Source organism: Hoplias malabaricus, chromosome 4, assembly GCF_029633855.1.
Source record: "Hoplias malabaricus isolate fHopMal1 chromosome 4, fHopMal1.hap1, whole genome shotgun sequence".
NCBI classification, from domain to species: Eukaryota; Metazoa; Chordata; class Actinopteri; order Characiformes; family Erythrinidae; genus Hoplias; species Hoplias malabaricus.
Window position 1 is genome coordinate 13,120,951 of NC_089803.1, and position 24,990 is coordinate 13,145,940.

At 39.5% G+C, this 24,990-nt stretch overlaps 1 protein-coding gene across 1 annotated transcript; it reads right to left on the minus strand.

The window, feature by feature from the left end:
* Nucleotides 1-14,247: 14,247 nt before the first annotated feature.
* On the minus strand, nucleotides 14,248-19,168 carry LOC136695305 (zinc finger protein 665-like). The gene is made up of 2 exons (XM_066669314.1): nucleotides 19,106-19,168; nucleotides 14,248-17,055 (listed from the first exon to the last, which is right to left on the minus strand). Exon 2 carries the CDS (start codon nucleotides 16,905-16,907, stop codon nucleotides 15,303-15,305), a length of 1,605 nt encoding a protein of 534 aa, XP_066525411.1. The 5' UTR covers nucleotides 16,908-17,055; nucleotides 19,106-19,168; the 3' UTR covers nucleotides 14,248-15,302.
* Between the last annotated feature and the right edge of the window lie 5,822 nt (nucleotides 19,169-24,990).

Sequence of the window (24,990 nt, forward strand, 5' to 3'; positions counted from 1 at the left end):
TTAGTGTTTATAGCATTTGAATAAGTCTTAATTGTGATGGCCCTAGAGTAATTATTAGTGTTCTGCCCCAAAGTTTGAGTACTTTTGTTTTTTTTTCTTCTTGTGAGTGGTTTATGTTTAGAGGTGTTTTCTTTTTTTTTTTTTTGTTTCTTTGGGGTAATTAATTGGAACTCCTTTATTACTCTGTGGGCATCTTACTATTAACCTTTTAGGCTTTGCCAGAGGTATTGAGCTGAATGGGAGTGTTCCTGGTGTTCACTAATGAATTCAAGACCCGTGTTAATGTGACTTGATTTTATGCTGTGTTGACTGAATAAAGTGCCCTTTGTTAAGCAGCCTTATTCCTCATTTATTTGAGAAACCTGACAGGGATCCCCATACCCTTTAGACAATTGGGGTGGCGTAGTCGTGGTTATTGTATGTGGCGGTAAGCTCTTTTATTTTATAGAGGGTGCATAGTAGTAGCCCCTGGAGCGTGCTCCCCGCCACAGATTTTATGACAGTGACAGTATTATTCCATACATTCCAGAGTTTAAATGTCATAAAAGGGATCACAATTTCAGCCTTGAAAAATTCACACAGAGAGGAAAATTGTTTATTTATTTTTTGGCTGCTTGATGTACATTAACATAGTACTCTGTATGTTGTTGCTGTGGATGTTTAGTTTACTACATCATCTGTGAGGTGTCCTTCACACTGTGTGTAAATCTCGTGACGAATGACCAATAGAAATGTTCCAGAATTCCTCTGAATTAAAATATTCTCACACTGACTTCCACTGAAAGTAAAGAAGGTCTTTTCCTTCTCCTGTAAAGTTACTATTTTGAGAGATACATGTTTTTCTTTGGACAGCAATAATATTCGTGTATTTACAATATTCATGGGATGGTGCAGTGGAGTCTTAAGTGTGGCTTAATTGTTCAAAGAAATTATTTTAAAGTGAGTAGGTGTAATTGAATGCAATCTGCCTGTTCTCTTCTGTCTCACTTGAAGAGGTGGTGATGCTTAAAGGTTTTTATAGAGAACCCTCAGACTGAAAGGTGTGGATTTATATGACACCCATTTAAAACATTAGCTGCATCTATTTGAAGAATATAACAGTAGGGTCCTGTTACATGTCACTGTTACAGACACAGATGAACATTGGCACATGAGGAGGGGAGACACACAGTCAGGGAAAATCTGCAGCCTGTTCAGAATAAATAGGAGGATAAAACAAGGAAGACACTATGGTAGGAAATGCTTTGCTCTTTGGTCGTGTTATGTGTTAATGAAGCTAGTGGTGAGTGGTAGAGGTCCTAAGGCAGAAAGGAATATTCTGACAGTAAAAAACAAAACAAAATTATACTTGTGATCAGTCTCCGAAATGTTACAGACCTGATGTGGAAAATATCTCTGATTTATAATGTGTTTACTGGGATTTGTGTTTATTCAGACACCTCCCTCTCCTAAACCAGAGATCCCCTCATCACTGAGGTGGCAGACTGGTGCACACAACAGACCTCTCCAGAGACGCTAGCTTTGTCATCAGTCTTGTTCATGGATGTGGACACTAGATTAAAAACTGAGAGAGAAAACAGATGTCAATGAAGTAATGCTGTGTTTACAAGAGCCTTTTATGTTCAACTTTGATTTACAGTCCGACTGCAACAGGTTTTCAGACTTAGTTTGGTTTAAAATATACTGCTTTGTGTCTTTGTGGCTTTGTGATAATCTAAAATACACGTGAGTGTTATATAGCACTGCTGTCCTAGGTGTGTGTGTGTGTGTGTGTTACAGTAATTATGGTATGGCTTTTGTAGTGGTGTTTTTTAAACTTTTAATACCCTTTCTGCTTTTTAATTATGTAAATGTAAATGACGAATATGCCATTATTTTGCCCATACTAGGTGGCAGCAGACAGGACGATGAGTGGTGAGGGTGTGGCTTGTTCGCGTCTCAGCCACCACAACTACTTATCTCTGCAGGCCGGAGGCCCGCAAGTGGGAGGGGCGTACGCAGCAAGTGGGCGGAAACCAGCAAGTGGGCAATCCATGTTTTGAGGCGAATGTAGGAAAAGCAGCCTTTGTGATTTGAAAAAAGGGCATTGTTTATCTCCAACAGAACTAGGTACCCTTCACTAGTTGTAGTTTAAAATATTAGGTTTCAGTGAAAAACGAAATACATAGCACTTCTGATATTTTAATGATATATTTGTGGTAATCTGATTATTGGGTGAACTGCAAACTTATGAAATCCATTAGGTCTCTCGTGTCTACAATCATTATTTTAATTTGATTACAGAATTATAGGACTGTATTATTTGTTTTGTACTCAGCACAGTATTGGATTATAATCAGTTTAAATGTGTAAACCCTTAAGTAACACTTATGGCCCACTATTCAAACAAATATTTAAATCAGCTCCTTTCCATTATTGGACATGGGAGAAATGGTGCTAATAATTTGCAAATAATCATTCAGCAAACCTCCCATGAGCACTCAGTCATAGTGGGTGTATATGACAATAGAGTCAGTGCCTGTAGCTACAAGTGAGGTGAACATAATAAGATGGAAATTCACTGTAATGTAGTTATTGTTTAATGAATTCCAAGATAGTGGTGCAACCTTTCAGGAAATTTGGCTCAATTAAGAATATAAACAGACATTCAGAGAAGTTCACTGTACTTCATTTAGTTCCTTGGTTTTAAATGATTCTTTATAGAAGTATGTCCTTGTTGTAGAGTATTATGTATTACTCTTTGTGTTCAGATGATCACATATGCTTTGATTTGGCATCAGAACCAGGTCCTGGAACACCCTACTCACAAAATTAGTTGAATCAAGTTTGTTTGAACAGGTAGAATAGGATCAGAGTTGGATAACACTAGCTTAGACTGTCAGAAAGCCCCCTTTCTTCTTACCTGGATTGTGCATGTGAATTTGTAGAAGGACTATCGTTCATTCATTCATTGTCTGAAACTGATTTTCCAATTCAGGGTCATTGTGGGTCCAGAGCCTAACCGGAACCAATGGGCACAGGGAACACACACTGGAGGGAGAACCACATGGCCTCACATGGTGACACACACACACATTCACTCACACTGAGTTGCCAATCCACCTACCAACTCCTCACAGTCACATGGAGTGTGGCTCAAACCCATAACCTCCAGGTCCCTGGAGTTGTGTGACTGAAACACTACCTGCCGCACTACCGCACCGCCCGAAGGGCTATCAATTTATTTTAATATAGTTCATTTATTCAGTTTAATTTATTTCAGAAATACACCATATGTACAAATATTTGAGGACAAATTTGTAATGAATGTATTCTACATTAAGTTGCACCTGTTACTAATACAGACGTGCACACACTGCCTCTCTAATCCCTGTAGAGAAATACTGACAATAGAACTGGATTATCTGGAGTAGAGAAACATGAACCTAATGCCAGGTGAAGAATATATAGCACCCCAGCACTGAGCTGTGCTGATGAACCCGTATTTACTGTCATGTCCCTTGTTAGGAAGTGAGTAGTAGCCTATATCTAAGCAAACATTATCATTACATTCTCAGTACATGTGGTCTCAGTTAAATAGTTATTCTCTTTTTATTGCAAGACCCTGCAATTGACCCTGAGACCCTGCTCATTAACACAAGCTTTCAGAAACAGCTCCATATCAGCCCTGATTTCAAAAACAAATAAAAAGGGTTCTTTAGCCTCTGGGTCATCTCCAGAGCCTTTATGACAACTACATATCTCTAAGCCAGCGACGTGCTTGAGTCGTGCTTAAAATTTTCTTCCGCACTCACTTGGAGCTGTACCGCCCACTTAGAGCTGTACCGCCCATTTAGAGCTGTACCGCCCATTTAGAGCTGTACCGCTCACTTACAGCTGTACTGCCCATTTAGAGCTGTACCGCTCACTTAGAGCTGTACGGCCCACTTAGAGCTGTACCGCCCACATAGAGCTGTACCGCTCACTTAGAGCTGTACTGCCCATTTAGAGCTGTACCGCCCATTTAGAGCTGTACGGCTCACTTGGAGCTGCCTCCGGCCTATAGAGATACACTTCTTCTCTCAGTCTGCATCCCTCCACTCTGGACGTACTGCTGGTGTACTCGGGAAAATGGTAACGCCTTGATGCACAGCGACGTAATAAAGTAAAAAATTTAGTTATTTTCTCTTTTAATAAAATTTACCAGTGTATTATTTTAGATTAATGTAGTTTCAGAATGTTCTGTCGCTAGCAGTGGGCTGATGTCCCTGAATTACCAGTTCCACCTTAAAAAGTGATGCGATTGTGCCTGTGGCTACTGCATTTAAGGTTGAACTGTGCGATTTGAAAAAATATATATATATAAATATAGCCACAAGCAGCTATTCCCGGGGTCCAAGCTGGTATTCACTGGTAGAAAAACAATGCGCCAGAATATGAGCTTTCACGAGATAGAAGGGGATCTTTGGGGAAGATTGCGTTGTGCTTTTAAGGTGGTCCTTGCTGTTCTGGTGTTTCTGTGGAGATGTAGCATGAGATGTAGGAGTAGCAGATGACAGAGACCGCATAGAGCACAGATGTCACTCTGGAGATTCACCCTGGTTTCTCACCCTTCAGGACCCCCAAACAGAAGATATGATGTGGAGTTGCTTGTACTGGAGTCTGTCATCAGTGGACACAGGACACTGTCTGCTGGCAGACAGATCCCAGCCATTCACACCAGCAATGCTTTTATGGACTTTTTTAACAATAAGATTGAAAATATTAGACAAACAATAAATACCATATTACTAAATCCAGCCTGTCTGTCATCTGGTGTGGATGATATAGAACAAAACATAGAAGAAAGACTAGAGGACTTTGACCCACTACCACAGCTAGAACTGGAGAAAATCATCTGCTCGTCAAATAGTACGACCTGCACACTTGATGCAATACCAACAAAACTATTTAAAGAAGTATTACCAGTCATAATCAATCCCATTTTAACAATCATAAATTCGTCCCTTAGACTAGGTCACATACCCAAAGCATTTAAACTAGCAGTTATTAAACCCCTGATCAAAAAAATGAATCTTGATCCTAGTGTACTATCTAATTACAGACCCATCTCTAACCTTCCCTTCATATCTAAGATCTTAGAAAAAGTTGTGGCCCAACAACTTAGGTCATACTTGCATAAGAATAACATATATGAAAAATTTCAATCTGGTTTTAGGCCACACCATAGCACCGAAACAGCTTTAGTTAAGATAACAAACGACCTTCTTCTCGCCTCTGATCGAGGCTGCGTATCCATGCTAGTTCTACTAGACCTCAGTGCAGCTTTCGATACAATTGATCATACTATTCTGCTAGAAAGATTAAAAAACATGGTTGGAATAACAGGAACGGCCCTATCATGGTTTAAGTCTTACCTCACAGATCGCTATCAGTTTGTAAACGTAAATAATGTTTCTTCTACTCATACAAAAATGAGATTTGGAGTTCCCCAAGGCTCCATTTTAGGACCTTTACTATTCATATTATACATGCTGCCACTGGGCAGAGTTATTAGCAGGCATGGCATTACCTTCCACAGTTATGCAGATGACACACAGTTATACATATCAGCCAAACCAGATGACAAACCTACACTAAAGAAAATGGAGGACTGTGTTAAAGAAGTGAAGCATTGGATGTCATACAATTTCCTTCTACTAAACAGCGACAAAACCGAGGTTCTCCTTCTAGGTCCAAAACCTGCTATAAATAAGGTATCAGACTTAATACATAATTTTGACTTCCCTGTTCTCCCGAGCTTATCAGCTAAAAATCTGGGTGTTATAATTGATTCAGATCTATCATTTGATCAGCATATAGGTAACATTACAAAAACAGCTTTCCTACATCTTCGGAACCTCGCTAAGTTAAGAAATTCCTTATCCCTCCCAGATGCGGAAAAATTAGTTCACGCTTTTATTACATCAAGATTAGATTATTGCAATGCACTTTTATCAGGATGCTCCAGCAGAAACTTGAGTAAACTCCAGTTAATTCAAAATGCTGCAGCCAGGGTCCTCACTAAAACTAGAAAATTTGATCATATCAGCCCAGTATTATCGGCCCTTCACTGGCTTCCAGTTAAATTCCGTATTGATTACAAAATTCTTTTACTCACGTATAAATCCTTACATGGTCTCGCCCCTGAATACTTGCAAGACCTCATCACACACTATGAACCACCAAGATTACTCAGATCTCAGGGCGCCGGCCTCTTACTAGTACCCAGAATTCATAAGACGTCAGCGGGGGGGGGGGGAAGCCTTCTCCTACAAAGCCCCTCAGCTCTGGAACAATCTTCCAGCTAGTGTTCGGGACGCAGACACAGTCACTATGTTTAAGTCTAGGCTCAAAACACACTTGTTCAGTTTAGCCTTTGGCAACTAACCTCTGTCTAGTTTAAGGATGTCATTTCAGGAACTCATGGACATGGAGAATCAGGGTAAACCTGGATGATGTGCTCACAATTTCTCTTGCTTGGAACGAAAGGATGTCTTTGCCTGAGCTCCTTCTGGTTTCCTTACTCCCAGTCTGTTACAGTCAGATCCGTCACTACACTAAAGAAAATATTCACATGCTCTTATTCTCTGCTGCACTCAACTAAACTAACTGCTTCCCTTTACTGTTTTACTGTTTTCTGAGAGAATGGTGGCCCACTGATGGAAGATTGTTTGCTGGATTCTCCTGCAGACCAAACCAGACCAGCTGCTCACCTTATTATTATTATTATGTAGCATAATGACACTTCATTGGTGATCATTTAAAATTCAATCTATAGTTTGATCAGAGGAGGATGGGTCCCCTTTGTGAGTCTTGGTTCCTCCCAAGGTTTCTTCCTCCAGCCTCGAGGGAGTTTTTCCTTGCCACTGTCGCCTTCGGCTTGCTTGCATTGGGCTTTGATTTAAATGTTCTGTTTTGAAACTGTGAAGCTGCTTTGTGACAACGTCAGTTGTAAAAGGCGCTATACAAATAAATTTGATTGATTGATTTGGTTGTGGACTATTCCCAGTCCAGCAGTGATGCTGAGGGATTTAAAACACCTGAGTCATACCTGCTGTATGGGTGTCCAGAAAATTGAAGACCAGGGAGAAAGCAAGAAATCTGTTGCAGAGCAAGAGGTTAGCACATGACATTCTCTGATACAGGAGCCACACTTTAGAATAGACACTGTAGTGCTTTTAAATGTTCTGGTGTCTCAGCAGAGCAGGGTTTTACGGGTGAGTGGTAGTGAACGAGTGGGTGAATTTCTGGTCTGCAGACAGGTGAGGGTTGGACTTGGGGTACAGAGACAGCAGAGAGCACAGAACTCACTCTGGAATTTCACCCTGGCCCAATGTTCAGGAGCCCCACAAAGCAGAGATGATTTAAGTAGTAGATCATTCTTAAAACTGCATTGTGGTGATATGGCAGTGTATGTTGTGCTCTTATGAGTGGATAATACACAGCAGTTCAGCTGGAGAATTTAACACCTGTTTCCACTCACTGTTCACACTGAGATACACATGTTTTATTGGTCCAACTTATAGATATAAATTCAGACACAGTTGCTCATACATTCTCAGCACTGTAGTGACACTGACATTGTGGTGATAAGTCAGTGTGTATTGTGCTGTTATGAGTGAATCAGACATAGCAGTGCTGCTGGATCATTTTAACACCTGTATCCACTCACTGTCCACACTGTTACACACACACACACACACACACCTACTCTGTTGGTCCACATTATAGCAATAAAGGCAGAGACTGTAGGTCATACATTTTCAGCATACCTGCTATGTATGTCCTGACCATTGAAGAACATGTGAAAAGGAGCAGTGAAAGTATGCAGAGCAAGAGGTGGACCCTTGTGCAATGTGGTCACATTTAGCAGACTACTTCAGAGTAATGACATGCATATGTCTACCAAGTTTTATTTTATTTAGGTGAAGTTTGTTCTAGTTATAGCTCAAAGAGTGCATCAAGCCCCGCCCATGCATATTTGTTAAATAACTACCGCAACAGTGTGTCAAAAGTTCCAACTTTTATTTGATAATTATTAACCTAAAGTCTATACAGATTTCAAAAATGCCAGTTGTTTATTGTTAAGACAAATTTCCAGGGACAGTTCGAAAAGCTCCATTTTCACATACCTGACTATTGTGGATAAACTATGCATTTTTTGACAATAGTTGTAATTGCAAAGTTGTAAGATACTACGCAGAGTATGCAATAAAGCAAACTTGTCACTTGTCAATATGTTTAATTTTCACTGAGATATTCCATATTTCCATGTTGAAAATTTGAATTGCTCCCCCTAGTAGCTATTGTTATGAAAATTTTTATGTGCTTAGGAAGTGCTGCCATGGAAATACCATGCAAGTGCCATGATGATAGGACCTTGTTAAGGTCATTAAACAGCTGCTGAAATTTGATTGGCCAATGGCGGCCATGTTTTTTTTTATTATATCATCATCCTCATGGAATCTGATTCAGGACATCACTCACTACATGCATACCAATCGGCATGTCAATCAGACAATCCTGTAAAGTGTAACAAATTTTTTATTGTATTAGCGCCCAAGTACTCATGTCTTCCTTCCAAGTATTGTAACATTTGGGGAAAGCGTTTGTGAGTTATAGCTGTATATGTCTGATTTTTGGAACGCAAGCTCCACCCCTGTATTTGGGCAGTGTGTGGAAGCTGAGCAGAGATGAAATTCTTCTTTTCAATTAAATTTTTTTTGATAATTATCAAAGTTCAGGTTCTGGGGTCCATATTGGGTAAATTTCCAGGGACTAGTTCGCGCTCCAAAATTTGTGCGATTTTGCATATTAGCATAAGTAGGCGAAGCATAGGGTTGTTGACGCTTTTTTGTAGGGTCTGAACTGAGGAATCAGGGGGAAAAAAAAGAATTTCCACTCTAAGCCACATGAGGTAGGAGATACATACGTCAATGCGTTTCGCATCGCTATAGCGCCACCATCAGGCTGATTGGGCTGATTATTTGCGTCTGAGTAGCGGGAGGGTTTACTACCAGTTGACCCAACGGCAAGTCTGTAGGACCTACGGTTTGGGCTGCCCATCGCACTTCATCGAAGAAAAAGAAGGGAAAAAAACGGAACAAAAACAGTAGGGCTCCAGCACTTGCAGCTTAACTCCACTTCATAAGGGTTCTTTAGTAAAGAAGAATGGTTCTATATAGAACCCTGAAAACGTGAAGAACGTTTTGTCAGGTTAAAGGTTCTTTGCATTCGTCAAGCTTGTTATGACCGAAGAACTGTTTTTGGTGCCTTGCAGAACCATTTTCTAAAAGGTGCTCTGTAGAACTGCCCACAGCACATTCTCCCTGGAGTGAAGCCAGCCTCCACTTAGAAACAGCTTGGTCAAACTCGCCCCCGCTTAGTTTTGGTGAAACTGCGTATTGTGAACATTACAGTAAGAGCGTGTAGAGGAACGAATTTCAAAATAAATGCCAAAAGTCACTGAAAGGAAATCTATATAATCAATAAGTAATTTTCCAAACAAAAAGTACATGAATAAAAAACAAATATTTGCTATTTTTTTGAAAAAATGAAGATATCAGGACATGTCACTCAAGTCATTCTGATGTACCATTTCAAAATAAAGGCCCTTTGTGTTGTCCCATCTCTGTAACTTTCATTCCAAATGTATATAATTATTAAAAGAAAACCATTAGTTTGCACAGAACAATTTCACTTCATAATGATAGTACAACACCTGATTATGACACTCACTTAACATCAAGTTATTCTTGTGTGTCATGGTTTCCTTTTAATAATGATCTAAATTTGGAATTAAAGTTACAGAGATGGGACAACACAAATGGCCTTTATTTTGAAATGACACATCAGAATGACTTGTGTGACTTGTCCCGATATCGTTATTATTGAGTAATTGGGATGAGAAAGTATGCAGAGTTTGTAGAACTACAAAGTCCTATATGGTCAATGGATAAAATATAGTTCCGTGTGTGTGTAAAGCTTTTTTATGAGTGTGTGTGTGTAAAGCTTTATTCTGTGTGTGTGTGTATGTAAACCTTTATATATGAAGGCGTATGGCTAATTCTTTTGACCTTTACATATTTTAATACTATTTGTGCTGTATTGCGAGAAATGCTCAATTGTGCAATGCTGCACGTTGCTAGTCAGTGCACCCTGATTTAAAAAATATCTAATTTCCAAAAAGAGTTCATGCTCTGTGATTCCTCAGAGGCCCAGGAGTAGTCCGAGTGAAAGGAGGATGAATGTGATGATGGAGGAGAGAGAGTGGATCACTCCTGTATTACCTGCAGAAACTCCAGGCCCCTGGAGCTGTGTGACTGCGACACTACCTGCTGCGCCACCGTTTGATTGAATAAAACAACTAAATGTGGTCAGTAATGCACAGACCCTTGCCATAGACATGTATAGGGTCATTTATGTTCCGTCATGTGCAGTCTAATAATGTGTCCATGGGCTTGCCCTGACTATGTGGTAGGTATGCAAAAATAATGCCGTATTTTCGCTTCTGGCTTTTTCTACAGGCTGAGGGCGCGGGTTTTCGCAGCCGTTTCTTGCTTTCTCTGCTGACTCAGAGTATATACCTGCCCTGGAGGGAGAGGAGACAAAGGGCTGCGGGCTCACACTGCCCCCTTTTGGCACTCGTTGGAAATACTGTTACATTCTGAAAATGGGTGGAGAAAAACACAGGCCCAGTAGCCCACCGCAGTTGTGATCATGCTATTTTAGTGGAGAACGGCCAAAAGACATAAGGTCACCCAACAGAACATTTAACATCAACTCCCCTCATATACTGAACACAAATATAAACGTAACACTTTTGTTTTTGCTCCCATTTTTCATGAACTGACCTCAAAGATCTAAGACATTTTTATGCACACAACAGGCCTTCTTCTCTCAGATATTGTTCACAAATTTGTTAAAATCTGTGTTAGTGAGCGCTTCTCCTTTGATAATCCATCCACCTCATAGGTGTGGCATATCAGGATGCCGATTAGACAGCGTGATTAGCGTGTACCTTAGGCTGGCCTCAATAAAAGGCCACTCTAAAAAGTGTAGTTTCATCACACAGCACAATGCCACAGATGTCGCAATTTTGAAGGAGCGTGCAGTTGGCTGGTGACTGTGACTGTCCACCAGAGCTGTTGTATGGAGTCAAGAAAGGGTCAAAACATTTTGAGTTTGTAAATCAATACTCACAAATAAATGTAACGGACTTTGTACCTGCGTTTGAACGTTAATGTTTTTACTATAAGCATCACTCAGGTCCGTAACGAATTCTAGTGGGGTCCACAATGCGGGAATGCAAACCCACTTCAAAATGTTTTACAACTTCAAATTCTGACTTTTAATTATGTTACCCGTCAATTCTCCTATAAATTTCACTCTGGAAAACTGTCACATTTAGAACCTTAAAATGGTTTGCTCTGGAGCATTTTAAGCCGTTTGAGAAGGTACTGATTCACACATTCACGACATTTGATTTACAAATGCAAATCTATTGTTTTCACATTTGTGAATTTAAATTATTATTATTGTTGTTGTTGTAAATTTGTGCATTCCAATACATTTGTGGATTTAAGTTTTACGTGTATGTAGTTTGTAACCAACCTGGTCACTAACTATGGTATACCTCCTCCTATCCTCTAGGGGGCAGGAGGGAGGTTAACATGTCTAGGGGTATAAATAGGGGAAGCCAAGTAAGAGTAGGAGAGAGTTGACCTACAGGCACATGTACGCTCTGCTTGGAAGACCTCCTTGTGAGAACCTTTACGTTTCAGGCTCATTGTGAGTATGCCACAATGCTGATATTATGCTAATATAATGCTAGTGCTAGGCTAAGCCTGTTTTTTATACTAGCATGCTAATGCTAATGGCTTAAGAACATGGTAGTTGGGGAATTCATTTTCACCCTTTTATACAGAAGGAGGTTCTTAATGGGCGGATGGCTGAGAATTGATGAACTGCTTGGAGTTTTTGCCATACCCAAGTTCCTTCAAGTTTATATCTTCCTCCTGCTGCTCATCCTAAGGATCTACCCAAACCTAAGCCCATGCTCCTAAAGGATAATGGATAAAAGGAAAAAGGAAGGACAAAGACAAAGGACTGGGTTTTGAGGGGTTATTTGTTTGTGGGTTTTTCTTTTGGTTTGTTTGATTGATTGGTTGGTTTTGTATAGGTTTTGTTTTTTGTTGTATGTTGATGCTATATGAATATATAATTTTTTTTTTGCTTATTATTAATGTTGTTAATGAGTATAATAATTAGTAAATACTATAATAGATAAAAGGTCTCATTTCAGCTACCTTGTCTTCTTTTAACACTGTAGCATTTATGCTGTCCCATGTGGTATCCCCCTCATATTTTTTGTAGCAAATATTCTAACAATATCGTTTAGGGTAATTGTTACAAGTTGATCAAACGCAGTTACAAAGTCCGTTACATTTGTGAGTATTGTTTTACAAAGTCAAAATCTTTTTGACCCTTTCTTCACTCCATAGGTTTTAGACAGATTTGATTTTTGCTGGACCTGGCAGCCCTGCTCTCGGTTTGCTGGTAGAATTGCCAACCTGCTCTCACAAGACACATACTTACTGTTTTTAAGTGCTTGTTGAGAGGTATGTTATGCATATATCATAGACAAGCATACGACACTGCTCCTATGACATTCACGTAGTGTTGTCAACCGTCCCGTTTTTGGACACCATTTTGAACCGATATGAGACGCGTTTTGTTATGTATTTTTGAGGTCACACATTTATGTTTGAGACAGAAACACGCAACTCTCCCTCAGCCAGAACGAGGGGCAGATTCTCCACGGCTCAACGGAGAACACGCTTTTCATTTGGAGTAACCTTTTATTTATCCAATTAACAGTCAGAATTATCTGCCCATCATTCAGTGCTGCAGCCAATGGAGTCACATTCCCTCCTACAGGGGGCGCTGAGGGCAGCAGGTCAGAGCTGAAACACTGGGAACTACAGCTCTGCTTTAGATAGACCTAATGTTATCTTAGCTCCCTGTGGCTTTCCTTAATCTGTACCTTGTCAAATACATTTATGGGAGAATTCAGTTAACATAATTAAAAGACAGCACTTGAAGTGGGTTTACATTCACGCAGTGTGGACCTCACTAAAGTTTGAATTACGGCCGTGAGTGAGGCTTATAGTAAAAAAAATACAAAAAAAAAAATAAATTAAAGCTCCTGTAAATAGTGTCGCAGTCACACAGCTCCAGGGACCTGGAAGTTGTGTGTTCGAGTCAATGAGTGACTGTGTGTGTGTGTCGCCCTGTGAAGAACTGGCACCCCCTCCAGTGAGTGTTCCCGCCTTGCACAGGGTGATTCCAGGTAGACTCTGGACAGTGGTTACAGAGAATCAATGTATTAATGATTGTTATATTTGTTCTCCATGCTTTTTATTTTATGCCTTTTTGAGGTTCCAAACCATAAAGATATCACATTCATATTCTGGGGTTAATTTTTAAAACTAGAAGCACCAAACACCAGTCACTGTGACCGATGTGATGTCACAGAGTAAAAATATCCAAATTGGCAATCTGTCTATCATCTTCAAAAAACATTAAGATGAATGATGGAAGGACTGAAAAATTGAAAGACAAACCTAGTGATAATTTTATATTAGTAACAACATCCTTGTATAAATTCTAGGTGGATTTAGGACATAGATTCACATTTGGGTAAAACCAACAAAGCACTTGTAGGGGGCAGCCGTGGGCATAAGATTAGAGAAGTGAGCTTGAGGCTGGTTCAGTTCCCGGGAGCGCCAAGGAAAGATTCATCCATGGCTGAGCATTGCCCTTGAGGAAGGCACCTAGCCCCCAAACTGCCGAGGTGGTCACAGCCTTCTGCTCCAGTTGTGTGTTCACTGCCCCTAGTGTTTGTGAAATATTGCTCACAAGTGTGTGTTCAATATCACGAATGGGGCAAGTGCAGAGAAATAATTGTCCTAAGTGAATCAATCCTTATTTTTCTTAAACAGATGACTCGTTTGACTCTTTTTAGGTACAAGTTAGTCAGACAAGCACAGCGATTATAGTGTTAATGATGTGCATTTATATATACATACATTATATATATATATATATATATATGAAAATATATATATCATGTTAATTCAACCTGCTATGAACTCCTATGTTATAATAAATGCTTTTCACAAGTGTTAACTAAAGGAATTAAGTAGATTATTTACAAACGTCTATTTCTAAACTGTATTTTACACACTACACTTAGAAGAAATCTGCATGGATATTAAAGTAAGAATACTTTCTGATGAAGTCTCTAGAAGCTAGCAAAATAAAAAATAGCAGTTTAGAGCATCACCAAGCTATTCTTAAGTAGCTATCAATCGTGAGCGCATTATAAATCATCACTGCTTGCCATTTCTGTCTTACCTGGTGTAAAAATTGATTGATTCATTCCTTTATTAATCCCAAAGCAGAGATATTCACAAATGATACAGAAGCAAAGGGACAGCAATAATAAGATAATATGCTAAGCTTAAACATTGAGTTCTAATAACTGAGGTGTTTGTATCATTTACATTAAAGCAAAGCTTAAAACACCCCAACCTCTCAAACTGAGAAGGCACTTACTACAGCAGTTGTATATAAACAATGAATAGTTGGTCGGGAGTGTCTCCACTGCACGCTTATCTTGCCGCAGTGATAAGCAGGCTTGGCTTTCATGGCAATCAGAATATAGTCTGTTTTGATGTGTGCTGAGGTCCTGATAGCCCAGCTTCATGTCTTCTCTGCTCTGAGAAACAAATTGCTCCACCAACGCTGATCTTTAACCTTCCAAGGGTATACAGTCCAGCCACAGAAATAAGGATGAATAGTGATTATACGGCAGACGGCCAGAACTGTCTTCTCCCCCAGCTCCATGAGAAGCTGCCCTGAGTCCCGGCTGTGCTCCAGAGCATTGCAAAGCCCCTGCAGGACCTCTTCTGAGTTTGTCAGCTGTCTTCTCATCTGCATCAAGGTCTGACAGTGACAACATGAGTTTGTCAACTCCACACTGTACCCATGTTCCTCATCCGTTTTAACTGGGGCACAGTAGAACACAATAGTGACTGAGGAGGAAAATAATAATCTATAACAATTAATTCTGAAGCCACAACTTGAAAATAATAAACACAATTCCACGAACAATCAGTGGCATCTGGTATCACAGTTCAATCACACGTCTCCAAAATCAGCTTTAAGGATAGTTTTACATTGAATGTGACCCAATCGCATTAATCCCTCACTCAGTGCTACTGCTTCTGTTCTGGGTGAACGCAGTGATGTTTTCGAACCGAATTCTGATGAGTAAAACTCTTCCCACACACTGAACAGTGATACGGTTTCTCTCCTGTGTGAATGCGCTGGTGTCTTTTGAGACTACTCTGTTCAGTAAAACTCTTCCCACACTCTGAACAGTGATACGGTTTCTCTCCTGTGTGAATGCGCTGGTGTGTTTGGAGACTTCTCTGTTTAGTAAAACTCTTCCCACACTCTGAACAGTGATACGGTTTCTCTCCTGTGTGAATGCGCTGGTGTGTTAGGAGATTACTCTGTACAGTAAAACTCATCCCACACTCTGAACAGTGATACGGTTTCTCTCCTGTGTGAATGCGCTGGTGTTTTTGGAGACTACTCTGTACAGTAAAACTCTTCCCACACTCTGAACAGTGATACGGTTTCTCTCCTGTGTGAATGCGCTGGTGTGTTTGGAGACTACTTTGTAGAGTAAAACTCTTCCCACACTCTGAACAGTGATACGGTTTCTCTCCTGTGTGAATGCGCTGGTGGTTTCGGAGATTATATTGTTGAGTAAAACTCTTCCCACACTCTGAACAGTGATATGGTTTCTCTCCTGTGTGAATGCGCTGGTGTTTTTGGAGATTACTCTGTTGAGTAAAACTCTTCCCACACTCTGAACAGTGATACGGTTTCTCTCCTGTGTGAATGCGCTGGTGTTTCTGGAGATTACTCTGTACAGTAAAACTCCTCCCACACTCTAAACAGTGATACGGTTTCTCTGTGTGAGTGCACTGGTGTTTTTGGAGATTACTCTGTTGAGTAAAACTCTTCCCACACTCTGAACAGTGATACGGTTTCTCTCCTGTGTGAATGCGCTGGTGGTTTTGGACTGAACTCTGACGAGTAAAACTCTTCCCACACTCTGAACAGTGATACGGTTTCTCTCCTGTGTGAATGCGCTGGTGTTTTTGGAGACTGCCCTGTTCAGTAAAACTCTTCCCACACTCTGAACAGTGATACAGTTTCTCTGTGTGAGTGCGCTGGTGTTTTTTGAGATTACTATGTTGAGTAAAACTCCTCCCACACTCTGAACAGTGATACGGTTTCTCTCCTGTGTGAATGCGCTGGTGTGTTTGGAGATTACTCTGTACAGTAAAACTCTTCCCACACTGTGAACAGTGATACGGTTTCTCTCCTGTGTGAATGCGCTGGTGTTTTTGGAGATTACTCTGTTGAGTAAAACTCTTCCCACACTCTGAACAGTGATACGGTTTCTCTCCTGTGTGAATGCGCTGGTGTTTTTGGAGATTACTCTGTACAGTAAAACTCTTCCCACACTCTGAACAGTGATACGGTTTCTTTCCTGTGTGAATGCACTGGTGTTTTTGGAGATTACTCTGTACAGTAAAACTCTTCCCACACTCTGAACAGTGATACGGTTTCTCTCCTGTGTGAATGCGCTGATGTATTTGGAGACTACTCTGTTGAGTAAAACTCTTCCCACACTCTGCACAATCATGAGTTTTCCGCTTGTGTTTACTCATCTGAGTTTTTCTGTCAGATGTTTGGGGAGGAACCAAGCATGTTTCCTGAGAACTGGAGCTTCTGTCCTCCATATCCACACATTTAATTCCTCCTGATCTCAATATTGTGTTGTATTCCACTTGGAAATTATTCTTGATACACCAGTGGAAGAACTGTGGAACTCAGGAATTCTTGGACAACAGGAGCCAGAGAAAATATCCAAAGAGAGGTTCTTCTGTCCTGGAAGACAAAGAAGAACCAAAGATAAATTAGTTAAATTCACTCTCCCCTGGCGACCAATATTCTGCTGAATGTGTAGTCAGCTCCACCTTCAGTACTGTAACTGAAACAGCAAAAATAAGCCAGTGAATAAACCAACATCCCTATCTGTTTTCATACTTTTCAACATTCTGAATGTTGGCAGGTTCTATTCCCATGACCAGAAGTCCATATTGTGGGTGGAGGAGAGACAATAAAATTCACATTTAGAGGATGCTCCGTGTCTAAACGGTTCTCTTTGTTTATTTTGCTCTGGTGGCAACCAGAGGAGAATGGATTTTGCTTTTTGACTTTCTCCCCCCCAAGGTTTCTTTCTTCTGCTCTGACCAATCTTTTCCTGTCACTTTTGTTTCAGCAGCACCCACTTGGTGCTAATACCCAGAATTCTGTGCAGTTTCTTTGTGCAAACACCAACTGTATACAGTGCTTTATAAATAAAAAAAACCTCTGAAATATGTAGCACTCTCCTGTTTTCTTCCTGGATCATTCTGCTCTGCAATAAAAGACTGAAGATCCAGAGAAAGAAAGAGACAGAATTAGAGTTTTAATGTTAGAAAAAAATATTAAACAGCATGAGTCTCTCTCTGATATTTAACACACATTTCCTTTCAGGAAAATGTGGTATAAACCGTATGTAACAGTCTCTCTCTGATCTTTATCTTCTGTAAAACTAGTGGTATAAACTAGTGCTGGGTGATATGAGTACAAATCAACATTGTTTAATTTTACCATGATTTACCACAATTACGATTACTTGTTGTATTTTTGACCCTCATAGTTCAGTGACGAGGCTTGTGCTGTAAATATGCTCCAGTATTAAAGCTGGGATATTTTTTCTAATGTTGCTGGGAGTTTGATCTTTTTTTTTTTAGCATTATTTATATTTGGTGTGTGATTGTGCTTTGGCTGAAACTTTTTTTTTTCGCCTCAGCGTTTACATTTGACTATTTTTTGTTCAGTGTCTTCTTAATTATAGTCAAACCCAGCACGTACAAACCACAGACATTCTGTTTTTCTTTGATTTGAGACACTCGAGTCGCTCGCTCGATCTCTGCGTTTAGGTCACTTCCATGTGACAGATAGGGGCAGAATCATGTGACTATAGCTAGTTAGTGTGGCTTTAAAGGGACAGTACATGAACACAGTGGGGACATAACAGAATAAAAATAATCTATATTATTGATATAGACTAGATTATCCAGTGAATTTTTCCCCCATAAGTACGGCATGTGGCTTAACAGTGAAATAAAGAACACATAGCGTAGGTTAAGTTTGTTAAGTTAAGTTAGATTGCTACATTTTTTACCTGTTTGTCCATTGACACAGTATGGTTTTGATTAAACTGTAGTACATGATCACACAGGTTCTTTCCTTGGTGGGGGTGTGTTGCAGTATATGGTGGGGGTTAATGGTGTTATAGACTGTAATTGGTCTGTGATTCATATGATTTGACGTGTGTTAATCTGCAGAGTAACTGCCAAAATTTTACTACAACAGTGTGGAATAAAGTTTAACAGGCGCTAGGACTGTTTAAATGAATGATTCCCTAAATCTTGACACAGAATTACAGTGAAAAGGTGCATACAACACATTTATACGTAATGTACAGGGAGCATGAAAAACCTGTTACATTGTGTAGGCATAAAGTGCCACGAGAGCCATATGAGATGCATTGATCAGTTTTGAAAAAAGTCATATACACAAACCCAAATATTTTTGACTATCCAAGATGTGATACCAGTCATAAACAGTGATGTTTAATGCAGAAACCTGCCAACTACATTTCAGCCATCACCCATGCATTGAAGACTTGCCTCTCTCAGAATCATGAACAAAACCTGGGATCATGTAAATCATTTACGGTATAAACGGTGTGTTAAAGTCTCTCTCTGATCTTTGTCTTCAGTAAAACACGGTATAAACGGTGTGTAATAGTCTCTCTCTGATCTTTATCTTCAGTAAAACACGGTATAAACGGTGTGTAAAGGTCGTACACAGTAAAAACATTTACCTTCAGTAAAAACAGGTCCTGATTTCTCTCCAACACAGCTCTCGTGCAGAACGGAAGCGTCTGATCCAGGAGCAGCGAACACTTGAGTTTTAAACGAGTCCGGCCAACGCAGTGTGTCTGTCCAATCAGAAGAGAGCTGGTATTTGAGTGACGCGTCTACAGTGCAATGAATGAAGCCTTTTGTTCTCAGTTCAAATCGACCGTAATTCTGATTGGACGACTCAGGGACCACTGCTCCAGCTTCTCATCCGCCCCCTGAGATACGATTGGCTGCAGTTTAAGAACAGCTGGTCTCTGATTGGACATTCCCCATAAAGACAGTGTCCTCTGTCCAATAGGAGTTTTCCCACTGGAGGTAAGAAACGAGAGTCTTTACTGTTAGTTTACGTGAGTTATTATGTGTGAGTATAACGAAAACTCGTTTACAGCCTTCCCAAGCAGCAGAGCTTACACATTTACATGGACGGCAGAATAGGCAGCAATATAATACATAAATCTTTGAGGTAGATATTTACAATATTAGTTTTACTGTAGGATGGGTAGTGATTTCCAGATTCAAGGTTACAGCATATGTTCTGTTACAGTTCTCACCAACAGTTGAGAGGTTGTGTTACTGTGTAAATAAGGAGCAGTCTGTATGTCCATCAGACAGTTCTAGAAGCAGAGTACACATTAATAACAGTTATGAGTAATAAATATCACTGCTTTAAAGAGTCATTGCACTTACTGTGAAGTAGACACTACAGAACAGACAGAGCATAGAGTTGTTCTCTGTATGTGAGTGAGTGTTCACTGACTGCAAATGTACAGAATGAACACATTCAAAGTGTAAGTGTCACAGATGATCACTTCCACAGAAAAAAGGCAGTCAAGTGCAGGTTTAATAATCCAAAAACGTAGTCATAAACAATCCAGGTCAAAACCAAATAAACATTTCAAAGATCAAGACAGACTATCCAAAAAACACAACCCCAAACTCATAAAACAAAAACCAAAGCAGAATGTCAAAACCAGGAGAAAAGAACACAAGATACAGATGTCGTTCAGAATTGTAGGACAGAACCAAGAACAAGACTTCACAAAGAACCTAATGCACCATGTGCTTTATATATACACACATACACACACACAATATGACCGCCAACAGGAACCTGAGTAACACTAGCGTAGTATTCTGGAGAGTGATCTCTGCTAGTGCGGAGGGGAACTACCTGCTGCAGACCTGAAGATAAAAATGTTTCTTTGGACCGTTCTCAAAGTATTTAAAATTTACCAACTCATGAGAAAATAACAAAAAGGTCCAAAATACACCCTCCCTCTTCGGGGGAGGCGTGTCCGTTACGAGAGAGTCGCAGACACCAGTCGAGTGAAGTTCAAAGCAAATCAAAGTATTTATTTACCAAATACTGGATCCAGGAGAACTTAACACATTGAGAACAGTGTGATACCCCTCCCAAGTGAAGCTCACATGATCTGACTCCAACAGTTATACCCCAGATGACGTATATCCTGGTGGTGAGGCGTTTCTGGCTGATTAGCGTATATTAATATGCATAATTTCACGTGTTAGTACTCAGCTCTTCACGTGCAATATTCAGGTGCCTGTTGTGACCCTGAAGACATTCATTATCTGGTCAGGCTGACAATGGGCCTCTCTTCCCAGTCCTCTTTTCCCAAGAGAATAAAAATTAGGGAGTCAGAAATATACACTTCAAGGCCACAAATAGCTACAGATCAGCGCCTCCGCGACCAACACTATGATGTCAGTGTGTTACAATCCTGGAGTGCACCTCTGTTCAAGGTTAGACGTTAAGAATTAAAAATGTGTAAATCTCAAGTTATCATGCCATATAGTGAAGTTAGCTTATAATATGTCTTTAGGAGTAATTATCATATGAGTTAGTAGTGCAGAATCAAGCAAAAATGTTTAACTACATGTGTAAGTAATTCATAATGTAAATGCTGGTTAGTCATTCATATAAATGCATATAGGGTACAGGATTTCACACAATGAGTATGCTAATTTAACTAATCATCATTTAAGGATATTTGTCAACAAACACGAAGTATTAAAATTGTTTTCTACAACAGACCTCACAGTAAGGTCCTAGTTTATGGGGGTGATGTGGTCAGGAAGGATGGGGGAGTCAGTGGGGTTAGGAGACTAGGTTAGGTGTCTGTTTATGTGAACACAGGAACTTCACATTCTCCTCACTGCTAAGAACAATCCTCCTGTTTTTGGACCGCGGGAGGAAACCAGAGCACCCGGGGGAAACCCACGCAGACACAGGGAGAACAAACCACACTCCTCACAGACAGTCACCCGGAGGAAATCCACGCAGACACAGGGAGAACACACCACACTCCTCACAGACAGTCACCCGGAGCGGGACTCGAACCAGGTCCCTGGAGCTGTGTGACTGCGACACTAACTTGCTGCACCACCGTGCCGCCCATATATCTTTTCTTGTCAATTTCAGTTAATGTATAATTGTATTGTGGGAAGGGCTGGGAGCTCCCCTGTGAGGACGAGCGGCTACCCTCATGGAATCTTTTTGGAATGTTTCTGTTTGGGGGCACACATTGGATGTTATTTGCATAACTAGGGTTATGATGCATGGTATTTATGTGCGTGTTTGGTGTATGTTGTTTGACACATGCAGGGCAGTATCCACTGTCAAGGGGATTTGGGTGGCTGTGGAAACACCAAGCCCGAATTATTGCCTGGTGACCTCCGCCTATAGTGCCCTTGTGATATCACATAACACCTTTAAAATGTACACACTTTACATTGAATTAGTTTGATTAAGTTTCATTGAAAATATGGTAAATATGATAATGTGATGGGCTAATAGAAATGATACATGGTGAATGGTGGTAATGAACACTATTAGACCTCACGGCTAACTGGCTATCCAGTTACAGTTTCATCAGAGCTGACTGAAATTATAAAATGTACTGACAACTACTGATGATGAGAATACATATAACAGGCAGCTCCTGCTGCCCAAATGGTGGTTGCCCTCGCTGATTGCTGGCTGCTTTGACCAACAGGCATCTGCCACTGACACACACACACACTCACTCACCTGGAGTTATAACCATATACAGCATTTACCATCAACGTGAAATGATAATGGGGTCACATTAAATATAGAAACATTGCTAGTTTGGAAGGTAATAGTAATGGCTGCATTTTGTAGTCACTGGTCTGACACAGTTTTACCTTTAAGTTGTCTCAGCCAATGAGAAGCGATTTTCTGACATATCTGCCAATGAAAGATAAGTGGGTGTTCCTGTTATAGGCGTGTTCTTGATTTACAGAAACGACTTGTTTAACAGAGCTGTTTTCTCTGTTAAAGCTTCTGTGCCTGAGTCTGCCGTTGATTCAACGTTGAAATAACACACTTTACTGTCATCTAATCAACGTTTTCTTAAGGTTGAAAATGAAAGTTGAAAAGACGTCTAAACACACACGTTGAAAAGACGACTAAGAATGTCACATTAAAGACGTCCTTTTAAAGCCGTTATTTCAACGTTGAAATCACGTACCTGAATGTCGTTCAATCAGCGTTTTTTTAAGGTTGAAAATGAAAGTGGAAAAGACGTCCAGACACTGACGTTAAAAAGACGATTAACAAAGTCACATTAAAGACATCCTTTTAAAGCTGTTATTTCAACGTTGAAATCACATACCTAAATGTCATTCAATAAACACTGAATTAAAGTTTAAAAGACATCTAAACATAAACTTTGAAAAGACTAGTAACAGAGTCACATTACAATTGTACTTTCAAAGTACAGTAGGTTCCATTAAGAATTTAATGGTTCAGACTGTTTTTTAATGGTGTCTACATCTAATAGTTTCCATCATGTAATCCATTAGCACTTAATGGTTCCTTATACTTTAACTATTATTTCTTTAATAGTTTCCATTATGTAACACTTCTATTAGTATTAAATTGTACCTGTCACAATCCCGGTTGGAAAATACATTACACCCATAGGTAAAAGCAAAATATTTATAAACATATTTGCAAATTTTTGTAATTAGCCCAAAAAATATGACTCAAATATGGCATACAATTACATGTATAAATGTGTGTGTATATATATATATATATATATATATATATATATATATATATATATATATATATATATATGAAAATATAAAAAAATAATATTCTGTATTCAATTACAAATGTAAATGAAACAAAAATTTACATTCTAAGAAAATGAAGTACAGATTTGAACATTGCGACTAAAGTGTACCAGAATTATTCAGACAAATATTCATAATGACCTTCTATGCTGTTTATTTAGTTGTAAACATGCACAATATAGCTTCAGTTAAAAAACATAAATGTCAATAGAAGTCTATGAAATTGCAAATGTAAATGGAATTATTGAATTATAATTTTGAGATAAAACTTCAAACTTAGAATTTTATTGCCATTTTGCATATTACATTTTCATTTTTATTTTAATACTGATAAGCTTCCATAATCAAGTGTACAAAACAATTACTTAAGTAAAAAGGCAAAATCAAAAATATAGTAATTTTTAAATTAATAAAAATTCACCTGAAGAGGAAATGCGCAAAATTGACATTTTACATACATTACATACATTTACATACATTAAATTTTACCCTTTTTTAAAAATCTGTTTAACATAATACATTTTATTAATAAAAATATGACAGTGGAAGGAAAATTATTGCTTGTGTTTTCAGTACACATCTTCTGTTAGAATGAAACTTGAAAATAGTGTACTGGCAGTCATATACCACAGGTTATACTGTACATGTCCACGCACAGGCCAATGTGTTGTTTGAGTTTGGCAAAGGTAAACTGTCTATGCAGGAATTGTGTGCATTGGTTCAGTGGAGGCATGAAAGGTTTAGTACAGGAGGTTGATCACTCGAGTCACACCCTGCAACTCCATGTTTAAAATGCATCTCTGGAGAAATGTCATGATGTTTTCAGGTGTGCAGGGTATTCAATTTTGAAGTCGTGATACATACAGGAGTTTGGAAAGAAGGCCTCATCTACTGCACTATGACAGCAAACCTCAACTCAGTTTTCACCACACTCTGGCTTCCTCTGGAAACACTAGTTTTCCAGTCCTGATCTTTCAGCTGAATTATCAGATATAATGTTGTAGGTTCACCCTACAGAAAAACAGAAATAGACTTGGCATGACACACTAAGACATAATACTGATTTTCCATTGACTGTGACTATTTCAGTTGGTGTGGCAACAGTTTACTTTATCATACTTAATGAGGGGGTCAGAGTTGTAAGTCAAGAAAAACAAGTTTATTCTTGACGTCAATGCCTATACATCATGAAGAAAAATGCTTTAATAATGATCCCATACCTATTAACTATCAATTTACATTGGTGCCCCCCTCTGGAGTTTGGTGTTTTCTTACTGTGTCTGTATGGGTTTCCTCTGTGTGCTCCTGTTTTCCTCCCATGATCCAAACACACATTGGCAGGTGGATTGGCTACTCAAGTGTACATTGTGTGAGTGCGTGAGAGAATGTGTGGGTGTGTGGTGCCCTGTGAAGGACTAGTGCCCTGTCTAGGGTGTGTTCCCACCTTGCGCAGAGTGATTCCAAGTAGTATGTAAATATTTTGTACCAACCACAACCTTGAACTGGACAAGCAGACAATGAATGAATACATGAATAAGATAAGATAGCCTTTATTGTCATTGCACATGTACAATGAAATTGAGCAGCAATCCTTAAAGTGCTTAACAAGCAAAAACAGTGGAAACATGCATTTTTTTTTACAATATAAATAACAAGTTATTGCACTAGCCCTGAGTAGTAGAAGAGATTAATGTGCATGTGTTTGCTGTGTATTGCACAG